The following is a 23,502-nucleotide window of genomic DNA, read 5'->3' as shown; positions in this document are numbered from 1 at the left end:
TATGTAATTGAAATGTATGTCATTATTATAATAATGCACATGAAATATAACGTATTTAGAAATAACTATCATCTTATTTACTTTCCACATTGGCCTTAACATAAATCAATAAATCATCAAAACATACTTTTAGATTATCTGCTTTACAGCTACCAACAGAGCGATCGGATAAGCTATATAGATTTTACAATATTATACGTAGTTTTTCTTCGTTGAAAAACACTTTACAAGGCTGTAAATGTGAATGGTCAATGAATATTAATACCAAACACGTTTGTTTTAGTAACACTTTTTTGATATTTTTCAAATTATTTGTCATTAATTTAAAATTAAAAATAATAATAAATTAGTGTCTGGCGACAAGCTAAGCCAAATGAGATGAACTTCCAACGCCCAGTTATTATTATACCTGTAAATCCGGTCTGATTTTTTTATACTTAAAATTCTCTTCTAAATTGATTAAGAAAAAGTATGCTAATAGTCAATTATATACTTTAGTATTATTCTTATAAAATCACAATACACATTAGGAAAAAGTATAACACTAGTGTGTATAATATTTTATTGTATCTCATAGTTTTCATAAATATTCAGAAATCAATAATTTTAGAGTGAATTATACGTGAATTAATAATATCCGAGGAATATTTTGACTGATCGTTTATCGAAGTTCTCCATTTGAACCCATACCGGATTTCCAACAAGTATCCCCGCCGTTGCACATATAATTTGAGGACGACCACGGTTTCGGACCATGACCTCACACGGACCGTGGTCGTCGAGTTTGTCTAGTGAAATCTCTAACTTCACGATCAAATTTAATTCACGTCGACAGCGTTTCTACACTTCGTCGCGATATTACAGAGCAATCTAATCATACAATATATTACGCTCTTCGACGATCCTTTTGCAGTAAAACTGACAAGTATTTGATATCATTATTATAGCGCAAGAAAACTAAAAGGTGCAAAACTATTTTCTTGAAAACTCATTTTTATATAATATGATATGATATATTATATTATATACGTATACTTAAATAATATCATATTATATGATTAATTATTATGAATGTATAATTCAATATCATAAACAACCAAATAGATCTATTTAAAGAGTTATTCAGAACTAAAAGGTGTTAAATTAATATACGATTCATAAATTTGTTATTTAATAATGATTTCGCCTTATAGTTTTGAACTGTTAAAACTAAAAGGTTATATTTACATTATAAAATAAATTAGGGATAATCAATAAATACCATATCATAATCGTTGTGTCAACCACGATCAAATGATTTTTATTTTAACATAACGTCACTTCTTGATTTTGAAAGTTTACTTATAAGTTATATTCTATATTGCAAAAAAATAAAGAGGTAGGTGACTTAATCATATTTTGTATACCTATACTTTACTATTGGTTTACAATGTATCAATTATAAAATTAGTATCTATTTAAAAAAAAAAGCCAATGCCACATCATTTAATATTTTGGGATTTATAGTAACAATTTAAATTACAGAAAAAAATATATTAAAAACCAAAAAGTTCCATATTCTTAAAAGTTTTTTGTCCCAATCTGATATTGTTCATATTAAAGTTAGTTCTTCTTATACGAACATTCACTTGCAATAAAAAAACAAATTTCAAGACTTGATACAGAACAGTTTTAATTCATTAGTTAATTTTTGTATTTGAAATTCAGAAATAATCGTTTGTTATGAAAGAAGATAATATTATGGTTTGAAGTTTAAAGTCACTTTGGCAGATGATTCGAAATGTCGAGATCGCACCTTTTGGCCAAAAAAGTCTGAAAAATTGTACACAGTAATATAATATTAACGTTAGGTACATTCAAACGTCGCACTCGCATCATAATATATGAATCACGATCGACACGCGAGGACGTTCGCTCGGCAAAGTTTCGGTGACCTATAAAAACGCGTATTGTAATAAATTTAAAGTAATTCCTATTCCGCGGTCAAATGTTATATTATAATACGATATATTTATACGATGGGAGCATATTATACGCATCGCGTCCGTGTTATATCGACCGTGAAAAGCATAATCCACACCGAGACACATATAATTCTACGTATAAAGAGGTAATGATCTATAATATGTATATTATTGTTGTTACTTTTCGGTTGCTAGCAATCGTGGGTGATGTCGGTGTCGGTTTTGGTGAAGTGGAGAGGGGGGGGGGATGTGGCATAATGAATCGTTAAACTACACGAGCCGTATACTGTATAGTGCGCATTATAATAATATATTATATAGATAACCTATAGGTGTCCATTGTATTATGCTGACCGACCGATCGTCGTTTCTGCAACAGCGAGTTCATCGATGCGCGCAACCCGCCGCAGTCGATGACGTGCGGACGATAATATTATAATACGTCCGATGAATTGTACTCGCGTGTACGGTAATAATATTATGAGCGATGGCGGGTAGAGTACTATCCTGATACACAATCTCGTGTGATCGGAACGTGGGCGACTTGTCCGACCTGATGATTAATTCGTTTTTGTAATCTTTTGTTACAGTGAACGGACAGGTGAAGAGCGCCGGCACGAGATGGGCGAACGCCGAGCTGGAAGCGGCCGACGAGGCGTCGGACCTACAGATCTACAAATCCGTTGTGCAGTCAATGGAAGAATGGAAACAGCGAAAGAACTCGTCGAAAAGGTGCTAAAAAAAACCCCTCGTACTGGAATGTATTCTAATAAGATTATATGCGTACGCCATCCGGATCGCCGAAACTCGGTCAAAATAACAATTGCTTGATTTCAAAAATCGAGAAAGCCGTAAATTAATAATAATAATACTGTGCGGATGATCTAATATTCGTGTACTAAAACGGTGCGTGATAAAACTTGGCTGCAGATGCCTCTACCTATATAATACTGCAGTTATGATATTACGACGAGAACGTTATTAGATACGACAGTTGTAACGGTCATAATATTATGTACACTACTCGTATTATATTATTACTCTGTATAGTACGCAAACTATGCTCTCGTACGTGGTGTATCTATATATTGTTCCGATCAGGTACCGATCTGAGTGAAAAACATTAAATACCTACTCGATTTAAAGGGGAATACCGTATCCTAAAATGTAATAGCTTAACGCAGCTTATAACTGTAAATCGTTTATGACGTTTAGATTTCAGTATAATATATAACACACTGCAACTAATTTTATGATATATTAAACTGTTTCATAGAGCTATCAACCATAAGGTCTCCGGAAAATAAATCCATTCCTATGAAGTGTATCCAATGCCATAATACAATATTTGACCGTTTGTGACAATATTGTATGTTATTCTTCTGATGTTATAAACTATAGAGCAATATTAATTAAATCTCACGTCAGCGGTTTATTTTCTGTCTGAATCCTGCTGCTATAAATATAGCAGTGATTAAGTAAAAATAATATATGCGAAATGCTGGAGTAGTATAAAAAAGTATGTTAATTTATCACACAATATCAACATATTATAAAAGTTCAGTTGAAGATTAAAAAAATAATATAGTATGTGCGATGTACAAAATATACGTAAATGGAAATGGAAGTATGACCGGAACAAAACAACCTTATATAGTGACTATAATTATTGCAAAAAAAGTATATTTATACATGATGTTTATTTCAAATGGGTTAAATTAATTTTAATTAATAATTGAACAAAAAAGTATGGAAAAGTAAATTTTCTAAAAAAGTGTATAGGTAATTAAATAAAAAAAATAATTATTTGAACACCTAATAAGTCTAATGAAGGTATTTATATATATATATATATATATAATTAATTATAACTATAATATTGATTAAACGCAAACATTTTAAATCCTAATTAATAGAACGAAATAAATATATTATATTACGCATATTAGGTACTAAGTTATAGTTATTATGACTAGGCAGACTTTAGAATAGGATCCATACAGATCGCAAGCATACATTTACGCCCACCGTTGATCAATCAAAACACATTAATTGAAAGCGTATTCCGACGGAGGTTCGACCTCCGAATAATAGAATTCACCGTTGGGGCTGGGAATGCATTTGTATATTATTATTGTATATTATACGAAAGAACGTTGCGTACACACCTGCGCCTTCATGGTCCCAACGTTTTGAGTAACGTCAGAATCACCGTACTCGGAATCATATTGTACCGTTATGACGTTGAATTAATTTATCATCATATTGTTATATAGGCGTAGACATGCGTTATATTTTATATTATGTGAAAGGGGTGTATCTTACGTTGATTACGGCGACGCTCCGGTTCTAAACCCGAATCTTAAAGCAACTCTAAGTACACGCGTGCTAAAATAATTTAATTTTCTTCAAAATCATTGCGTTTTTAATTTATTTTTTGAAAAAAACTTCAAAACGCTTTTGGTGCAGTTAAACATCAAGTAAAATTATTATAATGGTAATTTAAGAATTCCAAAGATTTTCGATATTATGCGTCATGGTAGTCATATAACGGTACGCACATCTTAAACAGGTTAGGTTAATCTAAATAATATTATATCAATAATAATTAACACTATTTAGCCGCAAAGTTAGTAAAGCTTCATCCAATTTCGAGATAAACAGTGGTACGTATCAGTTTATATAAAAATAATAATATGTAAAAAAAAATAGAACATAAAATATTAAAATCAAAAATGTAAACTATTTGTATTATTTTACTTCACAAAATAAGTTTATTTTGTACAATTTTACCTGATACTTTTTTGTTTATCAAAATTATTATTGGTTTTTAGTTTTATAATATAAATATATAATACGAGTACTATTTGGATTTATGTGGATTTCTTTTTTCCATTTCTTAATACAATACGATTATAATTTATTATAATAATACAACGTTACAATTAACTTAAGTAAATTACAATAATAATCCAGAATATTATCGCTTAATGCTATTCATAAATTCTTAATGTATATTATAATTATTTTGTACTTATTTAGTGTTGACAATTATTATGTTCAATAATTTTAAGCTATTTCCATATTATTCGATAATGACTAATGAATACCGCCAAAGATATACTAATAGACAAACTTAATTACCAAAAAAACCTTCGCATAATTGATTTGACTCCTAAAATTAAATTAAATCGTATAAACTTTCTAAATAGATATATATATATTTTTTTTGAATCAAATATTTTATAATTAAACACAATCAATTAATCCAAATAAAATAAGCTGTTTATATATTATTTAAAATAAAAGGTATTACAAAAAAATGATACCGGTTTACATGCTTTGTTTGCATAATTGAAAAAAAAAATAAAAAAATAAATTCAACAACGAGACTGAACTATTAATTTAATTATAAGTAATGTAATTACCGTCTAATAACCACGCAGTTGATTCCTCAAAATAAAATTAAAAAAATAATGGTAAAAAACAAGGAAATCAAAAACATATACTATTTCCTACTTGTATTTTAAAATGATTATGTAATTTTGAGTGTAAGACTTAAAAACGCGGGTTTACTTAACGAACAAAACTTGTTTTTTAATTCTCATTTCCTAAAATCATCAAATGTTTTTTTAAATTAAATATGCATAATGTATACAATATACACATGAACCTACGTATAATCATGACTTATTAGTATTCAAGGACAATCATCTTGAAAATTTCTATTTTATCCAAATTCAAAGTCAAAAATGTTTCCATATACCGTTATTATATTGAATCTGAACTGTCTTATTTATTAAAAATTCCGATTTGATCACTAATAAAGTGGTTAATCAAACTAACACAAATAAATAGTTGTCATTGTAATTTTAATCATTTTTATTCACAGACAAAAAAGGGCAGAAACTAATGCCTGCTATCCGGAAGTGGGATGCTTTGACACTTCCGGCCCTTATGGTTACATAGGAATGGTACCAAATCGTCCGGACGAGGTAATATTGTGTTCATGTATTATTGAAGTAGAATTTTTGGAAATTTGTAAATAATATTTTGATGAATTTTCGTCGTGTGTTTTACAGGTAAACACGAGATTCTTATTGTACAGCTCGCGGAGGAGTCGACGGGACACACCACTGTTGGACGTGGCGTTCACAAATATGACATCCATCTGGCACTGGGCTGGCAAAGCTTTCAACGTGTCCGCGCCCACCAAAGTCATAGTACACGGGTTTGGTAGCTCCTGTTCAAACGTGTGGGTGTACGAAATGAGATCCGCGTTAATGGACGTGGTGAGTACCCTGCACATGACGGTTGACAATTTGTCAGGCTATTACTATTTATCACAATAAATGCATGTGCAGTTCTCGTTTTATAACTACTATATCGTAAAGCATACCTTAGAAATTTAATATTTTGAATGAATCGACTTCTGTACCTGTCTATACAATCGGCGTAACAATTTTGTAGGAATACATCACGCGTGAGTGTATTGATTGTATATACATAGTATGACGACGTGTTGTATTTGGCTTACATATTTCTATAACGGAAAATGAATTTTCTTTTATGTATACTAGGTATCTAGATATAATATAGATTGGATAGTTGTTTTATTATTATTATTATTGTTATCTTCTATTTTCTTAGCAATCAATAGCACTTACCCATTGATGGGATGAAATTGTGTGAAAGAAAACGATGGTTCAATTCGATATATTACTGTGCCTTTTATTATAAAAATACAACTATAATAACACCATTCGTTTTTCGAAAATTAAACGAATAAGAATATATTAACTTGATTTTACGAAAAGGCTAATGTATAGAAACTAAATTAAACGAAGTGAAATTAAACACAATTAAAAACATACTGATTGATTTATTCTGATTACAAACGGAAAGTGTAAATGTTTAATATGCTACTTATAATTAGTATTATATTTATTAGTATGTAATATAAAATACATTATTTAAACGAACTAAGAATCGTTTTATAGTTCTTTAAAAATATGAATTTCGTGACCGTGTTTTTTCTAAACTCTTCACACGCGTATATGATGCATATCATATTCTATAGGTGCACATGTAAAATCACAAACGATTTAGAGTGGAATTTTAACGTAACTCGATTTTTTTTTTTATGCACATCGTATTAATATAATAATATGATGGAGATTGACAAATAATAGTTTAAGAATAAAGCCTAATCCATACGCTCATCATGTTCTGTATATAATATATATACCCCAGTCCTCCGTTATACCAGCTTTAGCAATAGGATTAAATAATATTTTTCACCACACCACTGCCTGTGTTGTATAGAGAGTGATTTACCAATCATGTTCATGAATTTTTTTTCTTACAATTATACATTTATTCGAATTCCGATGTTTTAGGAATTCATATTTTAAAGGATTGTGATTTATTGTATTACTTAAGGCAGCGGTTCCCAAACTTTTTCGTCTTACAGAGCCTTTTTGGAACCGAATTTTTCTCATGGCACCTCTGATAAAACCGATGACTTTTTATTTATATAAAATAATAAATAGAATATTTCAAATTTATTTTTTGATAACAACGATTAGCGTTGCGACGCCCCGGTAAAGACGGTAAAGTATTAAGCGATGTCATATCTTCAGTGGAAATTCAAACTTTTAATTTTAAACAAAACCCCATGTTTTTACTAGAACTAAAATTAGTTGGTGAAAAATGTTCTGAAAGTGTTGGCGTTAGGTTATACTAGGTGTTACATGATTACTTTCATGTAATTTTTCAAGTCATTGGATGCATTTTGGACACGTCATATATCAAAGTATAGGTTTACCGCCAAATTATTATTATGAATTAGTGGCTGTTTGACAAAATATTAGCAAGTTTAGAATACAATTTTTCCAAGATTATCGTCCACAATGACCATTTTAATAATAAATTACGTTAAATATTTTTTAAATTACACAATTTTCAAATTATGTAAATAATATATACTTATACATACGTATAAAAAAAAAACAATAATTACGTACTTAACGGAGATAAAAAAATAATACTAACTATCGAATGCACAATAACGTTCACCGTTCATGGCGTTCAATATACCGTGCAAATAGTAATAACAATAATTACGACAGTTAATGGTCCGTCGCATAGCGTATTGGTAAAAGAAAAAACCGTTTGAAATCATATTCTTATCATTTATCACTATAATAACAATAATAATATCATTATTATTGTCGTCATCATTTCGATCGCGATCTGACCGTCTGAGCACGTGAGCAATTATTACTGCAGCGCTGCGCCGTATGACAACGATGATAGTAATTATGTTCGATAATAATAATTTTATAACCATCCCGGCTCACTAATGTGAATCATGTACCGGAATAATCCGCACAGACGAAAAACATCTATGTAAAACATTACTTCGACGAACACAGATTTTTGTTCGTGGATGTGCCAATTAAGCATTCGCGCCGATGACCCCACGACACTATAATATATAATGATACGTATATAGTACATAGCAACATTGCACTTGGCGTCGTTGACCCAGTGGCGATTGTATACACTAGAAGAAGCTACTTCCGCGTGTTTCCGTTTACGTCATGATATTTTATTATTATTATTATTATTATTATTGGAAAACGGACATAAATATTATATACGCGTGTGTGAGCTCATAAACCGGTAGGTATATGAGGTCATCAAGATTTATAAATTATTATTATTATTATTACTATGCCCACCAAAAATCTTTGAATCCGAAACGAAATAAAATATAAGTACAAGACTAAGATAGTTATACGCAACAAAAACGAGACACTATAACAAGAACGCACAACATTTAGCATCTATTAAATTGTTAATGGGTACCGAAGAGAAAAGTTCAACTCTTAACTAATGTTATACCTGCTAAAACTATTTGATTTGAATCTGCGATAAAGTAAATAGAATTAAAAAAACACATAGTCTCTAGACGAAAGTAAAAATACAATATTTTTTAGAAGTTATCATAATACTTATATTATACCGTGATTATTAAATTGTATGCCACGTTGTATTATTTTATATTTTGACGATCGATAAGCATTTAATCATCGTGACTGTAGAGTATAATTGCAATGCCCCATTGCTGTTTTAACCAAACAGTAATTGACTTTATTCAGTAATACCATAATTTTTTGTAAATTTAAATATTATAATAATTTTTCCTATCGTCGAGGGGGGGGGCTAAGATTCTACACTCTATCATAAGGCGTGAAATAAGATTACCACAAAATTTGGTCTCTGATCGTAACGTTGCGTCTGTGTCACAGGTCGACTGTAACGTCATCTGCGTGGACTGGGAGGCCGGGGCGATCATACCCAACTACGTGCGCGCCGCGGCCAATACCCGGCTGGTCGGCAAACAAGTGGCTATGCTGATCGCCGGGCTGGCGTCCAAGGCGAACCTTCCGATAGAGAACGTGCACCTGATCGGCTTCAGTTTGGGCGCACACGCGGCCGGTTATGCCGGCGCCGAGCTGAAGAATCTGAGCAGGATCACGGGCCTGGATCCGGCGGGACCGCTTTTCGAGAACCAGGACCCCAAGACCCGGCTGGACTCGACGGACGCCAAGTTTGTGGACGTGATCCACTCCAACGGTGAGAACCTCATACTAGGAGGCCTGGGGGCCTGGCAGCCCATGGGCCACGTGGACTACTATCCAAACGGCGGTCGCATGCAGAAGGGCTGCTCCAACTTGTTCGTCGGCGCCGTCACCGACATCATTTGGTGTGAGTAATACCTACATATGCATTATTTTTGTGACATATCTCTATAGGATATTCAATGAGTGTCTAATGTACAAGTACCACGAGAATAACTTGTCTTGTATGATTGCATCATCGAGTATATAATTATTATAGTAACCATGTACAGTTCTTATAATTAGCAAAAAATATTATAATAACATCGTATTATTATTATTATGTAAGTACTATTGTTATACCTAAAGTGAAAATTTGCTAGATTAAAATTTTATCTTATCTTAAAATTTAAGTTTACATAATAAATACATCTTAATTATAAATGGGTTAATTCATATTTATTTTGCTTTAAAATTTAAACATCAACAAATAATCGACATCTTCTTAGGTATTGCATTTAATAATAAGTTATTTTTCTTCAGTTTTAGTCTAAATTCCTTTGCAATGATGAATACTCCGAATTTATGGGTATTGAATTAACAACGTTTTCTTCGACTTATTTTTTTGATGATCAATCCAACAACACACCTTTGTATATATGTGCATACCTCATCGTCTGTCTAGAAACTCAGATCTTTAATGTTCAATACAAACATATTTTAAGATACCTACTACCTTAAGATTCGTCATGTTTTTTGTTAGGCAAGTGAAAAACGATGTTTTTATTATTGTAATGTTTGGGCGTAGACTTTTATAAGTACAATTTACACGTTTTGTGTTACAAAAACATAAAGTTTATATACACATATAATATATTATATTTCTATACATTTTATGTTATTTACTATTACAATTTAATTGTTAAAACAATTGGTTGTATACTAAAATGTGCAATTAATTTATATACCTGTATAATAATTTACATTCATACTGCACATGTTGTCACGAAATGTTGCTTGCATCATAATATTCATAAGTAATCTCATGTCTTGTAAAAATCATAGTCATTCAGTTATATTACTATTGAATGCAGTGTATAAAATAATGCATTAGTGTACGAGTGCACATGTATAAACCAATATCATCGAAACAGTATATATAGATATATACTAAAATGGGTTGCATTCCAGAAAACGAAACATCTTTAGAAAAAAAATCACTCATGCAATTATACACTTTGGACCGTATTGGGGTTGGCTGTTAACCGGTTCACCTTATTGGACTGTATCTACCTTTTATATTTTGTAATAACATAATAATATATGAAATATACACTACGCAGTTAACAGCTGCAGGTAGGGCTCTCTGTTTGAATCTCGTGAAAATACACGGGCACAACCACCAGTCACCACCAAATATTATTCGAACGTATTTTAAATTGGTCGATTTAAGATTCACTTGTTTTTCTAGTAAACAAAAACATAATATATAATATTTATAATAAAATTATTAATTATGTTTAACACCATTGTAGGTTACGAGACTAACAGGTATCCACAAGACTAACTCGATAATAATTTTTATTATAACGTGCAATTGGCTTTTTTTTATCGTCATAATTATTATTTTGACATTAGATAGTAAAAAAAAAAAAAAATTACACGTAAAAAACTCCAGAAGCGTATTATGCACAGACACTCTATAACTATATATTTTATTAATATCTTATGATATCGTAAATGTTCTACAGTTGAGAATTAGTAAAAATAATTTTGTCTACCACATAAAACCCACTGACCCAAAAAATAATATGGAATATGTTAGGTAGGTACAAAACAAGCTGGTCGGCTGAAACCTCGTTTTTACGCGTTTTTTATGTAGACTTAATGTGTTTTACTTGATGGCTTATTATAATAATTCTTAACGTATATCTACCTAGCTTGGTGCACCATCGCCACACGCAATTGAATAGATGTGCCTTGGTGTTTTCGCGTTTACCGTTATAATACTATGCTTGTGCGTGTTTTTAAATCCTCTCAATTTTCGTAAATATTATAAATACAGCTACCTATCTTTCTGGTCACTGAACAAAATCATAGCGTCTCGGCTCCATCGCACCTATATATACAACTACAACTGTGAAAGTATTTTTTCGTCGAATTCCAAAATCGATTGTATGCAAATATGCAATATTCGATGGGAGTCGTTTATAAACACAGTTACGAGTTCAAAACCGTTATATTTTGTACTCGTCCCAAATATTAATAAGTACTAACTCTTACGATTTGACACAGAAGACGTATTATCGTTCGCATTCGGGCACGACGCATCGAATCGTTACGATCCTGAAAAAAAAAACTATACGTATTATCGTTCGCATTCGGGCACGACGCATCGAATCGTTACGATCCTGAAAAAAAAAACGTTATTAATTCCTATACGCATTGCAATATGATATTATTATTTTATAAACTGTATACACAAACATTAAATTTCATCACCAGACCCAAAATGCAATACACATATAACCAAACTGTGCAATGTTTATTTGATAACATTTCTCTACGACAGTATTTAAATTGTATTGCTCGGATTCGTTAAATATACGCCCATAACGAATCGAACAAAATTAATGGGTGCGTTCCGTGCCAACTACGCTACCAACGAACTCTTTCATTTTAATATCGTATTAGATTTCAGTTATTATTTTAAGTCGTGCGCCCAGATGTCACAACTAATACAACACAACCCTTGGCCAACATTATTCAGTTGCGTGTTCACCGACCACCAAATCTATAGTCAATTATATTTATTTCAGGCCGTTGGCGAAATTCCTTAGATAAGCTTCAATAGCGCTCGAATTCACCAGCTCAAAATCACGGATACAATCACCTTAATAGCTGTAAACGGCTAATGATCCAACATCTATAAATTACACGTTATCGTACAAAACTAATGACGTGATATAAATTAAAGTTAATAAAACAAAAAAATAGTTACGGGTTTCAAAATATTAAATCGTTTAATAATATTTATAATATGGTTTCTGAGTCTCAGAGAACTCGATGACATATACTCATGTAGATATTTGGTTTATTTTTATGTCTATTATTTTTTCTCAATATACCTATTGCATATTATACATTTTAATATAACATTCTTAATATTACATAAGAATACCATAAATAATTATGTATACGAAAAAAATGATACTAATATATTTATTTTATGCTAAGCTTTATCTTTATGACTAGCGCATAAAAACATTAAAAACCGTGTGTAGTACATTTTTTGGGCACTAGGAAAATGGACCATATATTGTTTGGTTCAAAAATATAGTACATATAATATTTTTGTGTTATTATTGTGATTATAATTTATCATAAAATATTTTTCGGGAGATATTTTGGTTTTGGAAATTTTGTTGGTGATGTTATGGTTGTGATATTTGAATATTTCGACATACTTAGATTCCATTGTCTTTTACTGATTTAAAGCCATCGGTGCCGATTTCTGATGTTGAAATTTCTGGTTCCAGCAACCCATAAATAAATAATTCAATTCCATACAGATGGACTATAATTAAAAAATGAGATATGTTCGACATTATATATTTACCTAATGATTAAAATTCATTTTACGTATATTTTTACATTTATTATAGTTTCTTTTATTAAAATTCATAATTTTGTAGTCTTTTTATATATGCATTGCATATTTGAAAAAAAAAGATTAATAAAATAATGTGTTAGTCATAAACAGTGCCAATTATGTGACCTGAAAAATACTATCTGAACTACAAAATCGCTTTTACATAACAATAATTTTATAAGTTGAAGAATATGATTGATTTTATTTTTAAATGTGATTTATTTCACATAACAAACTTTGGTGAAATGACACGACACGTTTCATACACAACCAAAAACTACGCTACCTTAAAATATAAAAAAAAACCTATATAATAAAAAAACATATTGTTATTCTAATATTAACATTGCCTAAAGATTGAAAAGATATAGGAGTATAATCATTGTTTAAATAAATCTAAATATACCTATAGTTTTTGTTTAAAATTTTTACACTGTGCAGCCGATATAAACAGGCGCACGTCAATGTTATAAAATTATAAATTTCTCAACATTGCCTGCCTGCCAGTCTTATTGACAATGCCCAATAAATTTCATCACCGCCAGCCACATAACATAATATTTCGCTGTTTCGACCGTATATATAATATGACATTCGTTCGATTTCAGCTGCGCCTGAAGTGTACGGCAGGAGCCTGTGCAATCACCGGAGGGCGTATAAGTTCTTCACTGACAGCGTTTCGCCAAGTTGCGCGTTCCCGGCCGTACCGTGCGAGTCGTACGAGAAGTTTCTGGAAGGCGAGTGCTTTCCATGCAAGGACAAGTCCAAGTGTGGCAATATGGGATACCACTCGGACAAGTCTCCGGGTCGCGGGAAAATGTACCTGCTTACCAGGGATGAGGAACCGTTTTGTGGTAAATATTATCTTATCATATTATCATATTAATATTATTACAACATCGCTGTATATAATTTATTATAAGTATATACCTATATTTTTTATGGAGGGATGCGCGCGCATGTCGATCTCACCATCGTCGGTTGTGGGGTCCGTGGTCGTCCGTCAAATTGGCAAAGGTGGGCGCATTAATTAGTTAAAACTGTAAGCGTAAGTTAAATGTGAATTCTATTTTTTAACTTTTTAAAGCTTATCTGGTTAGTTCGTTTTCTGATTCACTTGAGACCTCAACTACTTTAATTGACTATTGGTGCAACTTAGATTTGTTCAGTTGATTTAAAAGCAATCCATCAAGTTAATGCTAAAAGCATTTTTAAAAACTGTTGATCTTAATGATTTTATACATTAATTATTACTGTATCCACAGTGTTAAATAACAATGATCTTATATTGTAATGTATATTATATTCTCCCTGGTAAAATAATATCATATAGGTATCTATAGATAGCGCCAAGATACTCTTTAGCGATCCAAATTCTACATACTAATAATTAAAAGAATAGATTAATTTTTTTAAGTTAAGGTGGTATTTTTTTTCCATATTATTGTTCTGTAAATTTAGCGAGTTAAATTTATTATTTGTCAACTATTAACATAACCTTGCACACCTTTGCGAATTGGACTACCACATAATGATATACTTTACCAATATACTACAACCACGGTCATAATGTTTACTGGTAACGACAACAATAGCGCCGTGATCTCGTGACAGCCAATAGTAATATCATGGCGAAATAACTACATGTTATCGTGTTATAGGGCTGCGGCCAAATATAGTCGAATCGTGTGCGTATAAGGTCAAGTATGAGTCGTTGTATTATGCGACGTGTGATTGATTAATAGAATATTATAATAATAATATATGATTGAGATATACATGTATAAATACTTAATCGTGTTACCTATTGTACACCGGTAAACTATGATCAATACAATAAACATAGTCTGACTAAAGAAAGCGTGTCCCGGCTAGATACGATCCAAGTTAAACATTGGTATTATCGACAATCGTTTGCACCGCGTGTTGACTTTGCGTGTTATAATAATTTCTGACACCATCCTTATTTTACGAGTTACTTATTGTACAAAAAATAAGTATAATATCATATTACTATATTAAAAAGTGTTTGTTTATCTTCATTATTATGACGTGTTTAAAAACGCATACAATCCAATACATAACAATGTAGACATGTTTTATGCACAGATTCCAAGATTGTTTCAAAAACTTGAACTAATCGTTTTAATTTTGATATGTTTGGATAATAATTTAAAAATAATGGTGAAATGACGAAATGTACTATGCAGGTACGCACAACCAGTTCGATTTCGATAAAAAAAAGTTAATCAAACGAATTATGTTTATCACGAAAAAAGTATGACTTGTCACTTCACTGTAAAAAATCTATTTTCTTACATATTATGTAGTAAGTGTTTTTACATATTATTATGTGTGTGCTTACATTAATATTAAAAATGTATAATATTATGTTGAATAATAATATATTAATATCACGTGATAATTTTACACCAGTAAACCGTTTTATTTTTTTGTGCTTCAATTAATGTAAATTATTTGATTTGGTTAATTTATTAGGTTTCCTGTCGGTTGTATTAATATTTCTGATACAATCATTAATTTAAAATACATCACTAAACTTATTAAAAACAAGTTCCCAAAAGGTTTTTTTAAATGCGGGACGAGTTACGCGGTCTCTTTTCGGTCTACAGCGTAATGAGGAGATCGCAAATACCTGAGACTTGTATCACTTTCGAGCGCAGATTGCACGAAAAAAAACGACTTTAAAAGACTATGATTGTAACTTTGACTTTGAATTTTTGATTTTTTAAGAGCGCCGATATAATATATTAGACTATCATGAATCTAATTTTTTTAATTATTCATCAAAATGCTTCTTTTATTTTATTTCCTCACAACTATTATAGCACACCAATACATAGTCAAAATCTACAACTCTCCTAGTGCGTTGCCTGTGGTCAGCTACGGCAAAATACAAATCGTTCTGTTTGGTCAACTCGATATAAACGAAACATTTACCATTACGAAGTAAGTATTAACGTCCGATAAATAAATATTGTATATTATCAAAAATATTTCCTTCTACGCACTCGATAATAATAATTAAATAAATATAGGGATGGAACTGAAAAAAATCGATGACGTTTTTAGTTTTCTGATTTACCACATATGGTACTCACACATTTTCATAAGTCATAAGCAGAAAATATCAGTGGCAAAATCCACAATAGAGAGCTTCATACTTTTATATCAATAGATCAATAGATATTACACTATGGGTTAAATTTTATGTACATTTTTTCTTAAACCGGATTGTATCTATTATTATCTTCGCCGTCTTCAAAATTTCACGGTATATGACATAAATGCACATTTCCAGAATTGGCTGGAGGTATATGACAAATGATTCTGGGCATGCTCACAAGTATATGATCATAGTGATCATACCTTACCCCACCTTCTTAAAGTAGTAACCATTTTCGAAAACCTATTTAAAAAAAAAATAAAAGAGTTAAACATAATGCGATATTATGACAATAAAATACTTTCTAAAAATACTTTCGATGCTTTCAATATTTTTAAACTTCGGATGATCAGTAATAATAACATCCTCAAACATTACAATTGTCATAGCAAAGACGACGCGGCGCTTTCGGTGGGCGAGACGATGAAGAAAATCATCGTTCCACATCCTGCGCTACAGGGCTTTAACAGAGTTCAGATCACGTACACCGCTTACAAAGGATGGCTGTCAAATGGGCTTTCCAAGTGGAGCATCGACAAGTTCATACTTACCGACAGTTATGGCAATAGGTAATGAACAGCAACATCACATCCGTCTATAGAATACACTAATATAGTAATATTTATGTTAAAAATGAGTTAAAAAATAACTGAGATACTTACTAATAAGTACGTAAATTTACAAAAAAAAATATTGTATGAATAACAAACGTATACCTTTCCTAAGACAATTATTACTTTCAAGGTGACAGACTAGACAACTTGCTTTGACTATAATAAGTGTTTTAAGGTTATTCGTTAATTTTGAATTCAAAATATTTAACATTAATCAATATTTGATTTTTTTTTTCTCTAAAGAACATAATACAATATAATTTATGATTTCTCTTGGTTTAACGATATTTTAAATTATGTGCAGCCAATCCGTTTGCCAGAGGGGCTTAGTTATGCAGTCGGAAGTGCCTGTCGTGTTGCCTCTATACCCAGGCGATTGCAACCTGCCTGAATTGATGCTACAGATCAACGTAAGGAAACGAAAACAAACATTATTTTTACAATTTTATAATTGTTTTAAGGCTTATCATGTAATTATTATCATTTGTCTCCCGTTACCGTCATTGTAGATATTGACGTTTAGTAAGAACTCACGATGTTGAACATATAATATATTAATAATCATATTTTTTGATAACAGTTACGTAATAGTGTTTCACACAACATAATATAATTTCCTGTACTTACCTACTAGTTGCTGTAGAGTTTCCCCTCCCCCCAATTATCGAAACAAGTTTAAGATATGTACATCAAATATGTCCTTAAATAATAATAACACGCAACAACGTGTATTTCAAATTTAAATTAACATTAATTTATTCTAAACGGTCAAACGTTTCGATTGGAAACAAAACATTATAATAGTAATATAATGTATGTTATTACCAACAGATAGAAATGTCTTCAGTACATTATTAGAATGATAAACATTTTTCAGATCTTCGGTTTGAAGTGTTAAAATATTAAAATATACCTGGTCAAATAATAATTAAACGTATCTACACCAATATATTTATAAACATATCAATATCGATACAATATGATATTGCTAGTTTGAAAGATTGGAAGGAAAACGCTGATTTTTAAGAATATCCATCGTCGTAGTACTAGATAAAATGTGGGATTATGATGTTTTTCCAGTATAATATAATATTCGGATCATGGTTTATGTTGTTATAGGATCGTAACGGTTATCGAGTGCCAAAATTAACTGAACTGATTATATATATATACCTATAATGATGTAATGATATACGTTATCGTAACAACTACTGTCAATCGTTTCAGGGCGGCGACATCAGCGACAAGACCGACTTGATACACGGTGGCCAATCGGAGGAGTACCGCCAACAGCACATCAACGACACGTCCACCGTACACCTGCCAGTCGTCGGCAGCGGTGTGGACGTAGACCTGACTGCTCCCGGCGATCTGTCCGCCGCCGCGGCCGGATCAACGGGGCTGAGCGCCACACTGGGCGTAGGCATCAAGGAGTACATGAACGTGCCGTGGATGCCATTGGTGGACATCGAAGCGGGACCGGCCGGCAACAGTCTGGACCCGTCGTCGGACAGGCGCGAGCAGTCGGGCCGTGGGTTCTCGGCCAGCGGGGTCGCCGGTGGTCGGACGGGCAACAGGACGGCCACCGGTAGTGGCAGCAGCGTCGTCGATGGTGCACCAGCCGTTCGTCCCGTCGCAGAATCGGACGATCAGTTCCCGTACGACGAGGTGGTGCAGGCAACCGGCGGTAGAGCGGGCGCTGGGAACGGGACGGCCGGAGAGATCCGCGAACCAGTGCTGCGGCCAAAGAGCAGGTTCCGGATGTACCGGATGCCGGATGGAAGTTCCGCCGCCGCCATTACCAGTGGTGCCGGCAATGGAACAACGTCGTCATCGTCGTTGCCGCCGCACCAGAACCTCGGTAACACGTCGTCCACCACCACAGCCGAACGGTCGTTCATCGTCCACCTGTTGCCACAAAAACTGATGAACATGATAGAACAGGCCGAGAGGTACGCCCGGATGGCATTCTCGCCGTTCATGTGGCCGACTAAAGAACGTGCGCAACGCGCGCTCAAGCACTTCCCGAGGTCAGTATACTAAATATATTAAATTATAAATTAACATTATTAATGATAAACAAGTAAGGGAACTCACTGTGTGAGTGTGCTAAACTTCCGGTTTCTAGACGCATTTTAAAACAACGCGATTTAATATAATTCCACCTAGTTTAAAAATAACCTCGTAACCTTTACATTTGTTGGTATACAGTTATTACATTAGTTTGTAAACTAATCTACATTAAATAATGGTATTTTTATATTTTAATATTGACTAATATGAATTTATTTTAAATAGAACCGTTATAAAATCTCGATACATTTATGTACTCGATTATAATTAACAGACCGGCGGACGGATATAATATATGATAAAATTTGTGTTATTTTAGGATATGTGGTTCGGTTTTTTTTTTTAGTCAGCAAAATTACTTTTTCCTCAGTTTATGTTGATTTTTTTCCCCGAAATAACATATTATTATAAAAGCTGATCCTGCACGGCATTTCCCGTAGATGATTAATTACCTGTATATACCTCTTCTAATGTTAACTACAATTATTTTCAACACAGCTGTTTGAGTTGTTTTGAACAAATATCAAATACAAGTCTAAAATGATATCTAATCGTATAATAAGTATTTTATTTTCTGTCGACTGTTACTGATAACACTGATCTATCATCTATGTATACGTTTTAAAAAAAATGATAATTTTTCGTGAAACAACTGCGTATTTTCAGTAACATGTTAATGATAGATTTGTCTGTGAATCGCTCACACATACAAGCATTGTCTTATATTAATATGGATTACAATGTATGATGCGTACAGTAATAATATTTTCTAACAGACTTTAAAATCGTTATTGGACATATATTATGTTTTCAGGTTTTTGTTCAACGAAAATAAAACGTCCGAACAAGTAGTCAACGTTCAACTGGACGAGAGTCCAAAGAGATACATTCCATTAACGTTTGGGAACGACCATCCGGACGAGCAAGCACAACAGTCTAGCGGGCGGGCGATGCTAATGGAAGCGAGAATCGTACCGGCGATGACCGACGACAGCCCGATCGTTGAAGAAGACTTAGATTTATCCAAAGAAGACATTAGATAAAATTCTGCTAATATTTAGTCCATAGTTTTATATTATTATTATTTTTCGTGTAATGTGTATGTGATGAGTTTTACAACGACATACACGCAAAAATGAATATTAAGTTACGTATACAAACATATACATAATATTATATTATACGTGTATGTTTATTTATTTATCATGTATGTAAATAATGGCTTAGAGATTCCGATTTCGTCTAAAAGCTCAACTATATTGTGGAATGAAAGAAAAAAGCGTAACGAATCGTATAATTTTAGTTCCTAAAAATTGTTGAAAATTCAAAATTCAAAAAACGAAATCATAGAATTCCCGTTTATAATTTTTTATTGTACTTACTGTAAATACCATATGTGCGAATCAATATTACAATAGAACCTACTCATTTGTTCGAAGACTATAATATTATAATGCAAAGGTTACAATTGTTTGTATATAATATTATAAGCCTTACGGGTTTACATCGCAATCGATAACCCTTATGAAATATTTATTTATACACTTTAGCAATTAATTATTTATACTTTAAGTAATTTAAATTATAATAATAAACGGAGACGATTACTTTGTATGGTAAAATATTTTCCAAACATAGTGAAACGTCCAAATTATTAACACGTTCATATGTATTTAATATATATTTTCATGTGTTTAATATAACATAATACACACAATAATACATTAAATCGAATCCATTTGATGTTTTATTATTAAATTCTCCATCTGTTAAACGCAATACTAAATTTTTGTTATTGGTATAAATTTAATAATGCAAATCTTATAACAGCTATAGTTCATTAAAATTAAAAAGCTGCCATTTATTAGTTTGCCCACACAAATAATAGGTCAAAGTGTATTGTCAAACTTTATTCCAGGTCAAAGCCACCTGGTCATACATAGGCTATACTGCTATAGAAAAATTTGTACATAGCGTATAACTCATAAACATGAGTGAGTTTATTAGAACTCATTAATTGATATTATTCATGTATAAATTTCTTCACGACAGTGCTGTATTCAGGATTTTTTTTCGGGGTGGGCTTAAACATTCATACTTAACTCTATAGAAAAATAGGAAAAATTTAAAAACATATACTAGGGCGAGTAGTTTATGAGTTATACGTATTTAAAGTTTAGACAAGCGGAGTAGTGGACAAACATTTTGTGAGGTAACCCCGTACCACTCCACTCCGCGCATCTAAACTTTAAATATTTATAACTCGTAAACTATTCGCCCTAAATTCGATTTTTATGTATCAAAATACTCTGAAAATTTTCATACTTTGGAATATGAAATTAAAACTCTATGTTGTCATTCAAAAAAGTAAAACACTTAAATATATAATTTTTTAGTAAAAACGTTGTTTTTTAACAACTTGAAACTATGTAAAATCAAAATTTGAATATATGCATAATTTAAATATAATAATGGGGCGAGCATGCTTAAAAAATCACCTTGTATATACACATATTATTTAAAATAAAAGATTTCGGGGTGGGCTTAAGTCCAAAAGACCCCCCCCCCCTTGGATACGGCACTGCTTCACGACATACTTCTGATAAAATTTATTTTTTCGATATTCTATTATAATATACCTCATGTTTAATTGGTTTGGTCATCTTTGTAATAGTATTTAATTTAACCGCAAAAAAGAATTTTTTTTTTTAAAACACTACGTTTTGAGCATTTTCGGGTCGAAAAAATAAGTTTTTTACTCTGAAACTTTACATCTACGTTGAGCTGTGTTTCTAAATGAATATAAAAACGTAATAGTGTTTCATATGGGCCACATCCACTTGTGAGCACTTTAAAAAAAAACTGATTTCATGTTATTTTAAGTATATGGTGCTTAATTGTGAAACACTTACAAATATATTAAAACGATAAACTCAACGTTGCACTACATTTTAAAATAACCATAATTGCGATTATTCAAAAGTTTACCACTACCAGCCGTAAAAGACCGTTGTTTTTTTTTTAAAACTACGTTTTGATCAATTTCGGGTAGAAGAAAAAGTTTTCGACTCTGAAACTTTGCATCTACGTTGAGCTGTGTTTCCAAATTAATATGTGAACGTAATAATATTAAGAATATCAATATTTTTTCATTCATATAGGCCACGGCCACCTGTGCACTTTTTTTTAAAAAAAAACTGATTTTTCGTTATTTTAAATATGATGTTTACTTGCGACACTTTTACAAATATATTAAAACGATAGATCCAACGATGAAATAAAGTATGTAGGTATAGTAAATAAACCTTGGATTAGAATAAATTAATATCCTCATGTGAGTATGAAAAATATCAAATATTGAAAAGCGCTCATAATTCATTTAAAAATTAAAATATTGTAAGAAACCAACGAAAAAAGGCGGCAGGTAGTAACAAATAATCAAGAACGTTGATCAGAACTATTCAACACACTATACCTATGTGGCTACGTTTGAACACCATGAAACTGTACAGAAAGTACGTAAAACCCAAAATGATAAAATCAACACAATTATTCTTGTTAATATAATATGATTAACTTACATTGCTATCAAATATTCATTAATTTATATTACCATATGTCACCAATAACTAATTTAATTTACTAGGTAAAAATGTAGATATTTCTGATTCGTTATTCGCAAGCTAGTTGAAATCCATAGTACCTATGGCAATACGTAAATTCGATCAACTACCAAGTATTAAAACATTAAGTTATATCGTTTCTATCTATATCATAGTTAAATACTTATAATAATATGAACACATAAATTAAAAAAATAATTAATTATATAATTAGTGGGTATAGTAAATGATAATATAAATTATATTCTTTAGCTGTGATCTATAATTTTATTTGAAATAAAAACATTCAGATTTCACATATATGTCAAGTATATTATAAAGTGTACTGTTCCGATAGACTACAATTTTAAATTCCTTATTTTGTGGTGAATTGCGATTTATTACCAATGTGTACTTCTGTTTCACATTATATTAACACAGTAGTTTTAAAAATGAAGAAATATTTGTTTGTTCTTCAATCGGGAGCGTTTACCACCATCCAGAAAAAAAATTTAAAAAAATATAGTCACGTCCAAAATTACACATGTGTATCCAATTAAAATAAAATATCCAAAAATATTAAAGCAAATATTTTCTTTATAATAATATTTTGTATATTTTATTGAAGTTAAATTTTTAGTATTTAATCTATGTTATAAAGATTATTAATTAGCCGTACTTCTACCTCTTGTAAGATATTATACTTCTATATTCTAAATAAATACATAGCAAAGTTCATCAAAATTTAAGCTTTAGATGTTTTTAAAATATGTTTGTAAATT

The 23,502-nt window shown here is 31.4% G+C and overlaps 1 protein-coding gene across 1 annotated transcript in view; it reads left to right on the top strand.

Annotated features, from left to right (window-relative positions):
• LOC113554768 overlaps positions 1-20,725 on the top strand; it is a 39,872-nt gene extending 19,147 nt beyond the window's left edge. Inside the window, exons 3-12 of the mRNA XM_026958743.1 lie at positions 2,555-2,696; positions 5,857-5,959; positions 6,047-6,256; positions 9,281-9,740; positions 13,853-14,098; positions 16,094-16,214; positions 16,821-17,000; positions 17,350-17,455; positions 18,273-19,075; positions 19,933-20,725. Coding sequence (XP_026814544.1) covers positions 2,555-2,696; positions 5,857-5,959; positions 6,047-6,256; positions 9,281-9,740; positions 13,853-14,098; positions 16,094-16,214; positions 16,821-17,000; positions 17,350-17,455; positions 18,273-19,075; positions 19,933-20,161 — 2,600 coding nt within the window. The 3' untranslated portion in view covers positions 20,162-20,725. The remainder of the gene's footprint in view (positions 1-2,554; positions 2,697-5,856; positions 5,960-6,046; positions 6,257-9,280; positions 9,741-13,852; positions 14,099-16,093; positions 16,215-16,820; positions 17,001-17,349; positions 17,456-18,272; positions 19,076-19,932) is intronic.
• Positions 20,726-23,502: the final 2,777 nt, after the last annotated feature.

The sequence above is a fragment of the Rhopalosiphum maidis genome, chromosome 2, assembly GCF_003676215.2.
Source record: "Rhopalosiphum maidis isolate BTI-1 chromosome 2, ASM367621v3, whole genome shotgun sequence".
In the NCBI taxonomy this organism is placed as follows: domain Eukaryota; kingdom Metazoa; phylum Arthropoda; class Insecta; order Hemiptera; family Aphididae; genus Rhopalosiphum; species Rhopalosiphum maidis.
This window is presented reverse-complemented; position numbering and strand designations above follow the sequence as displayed.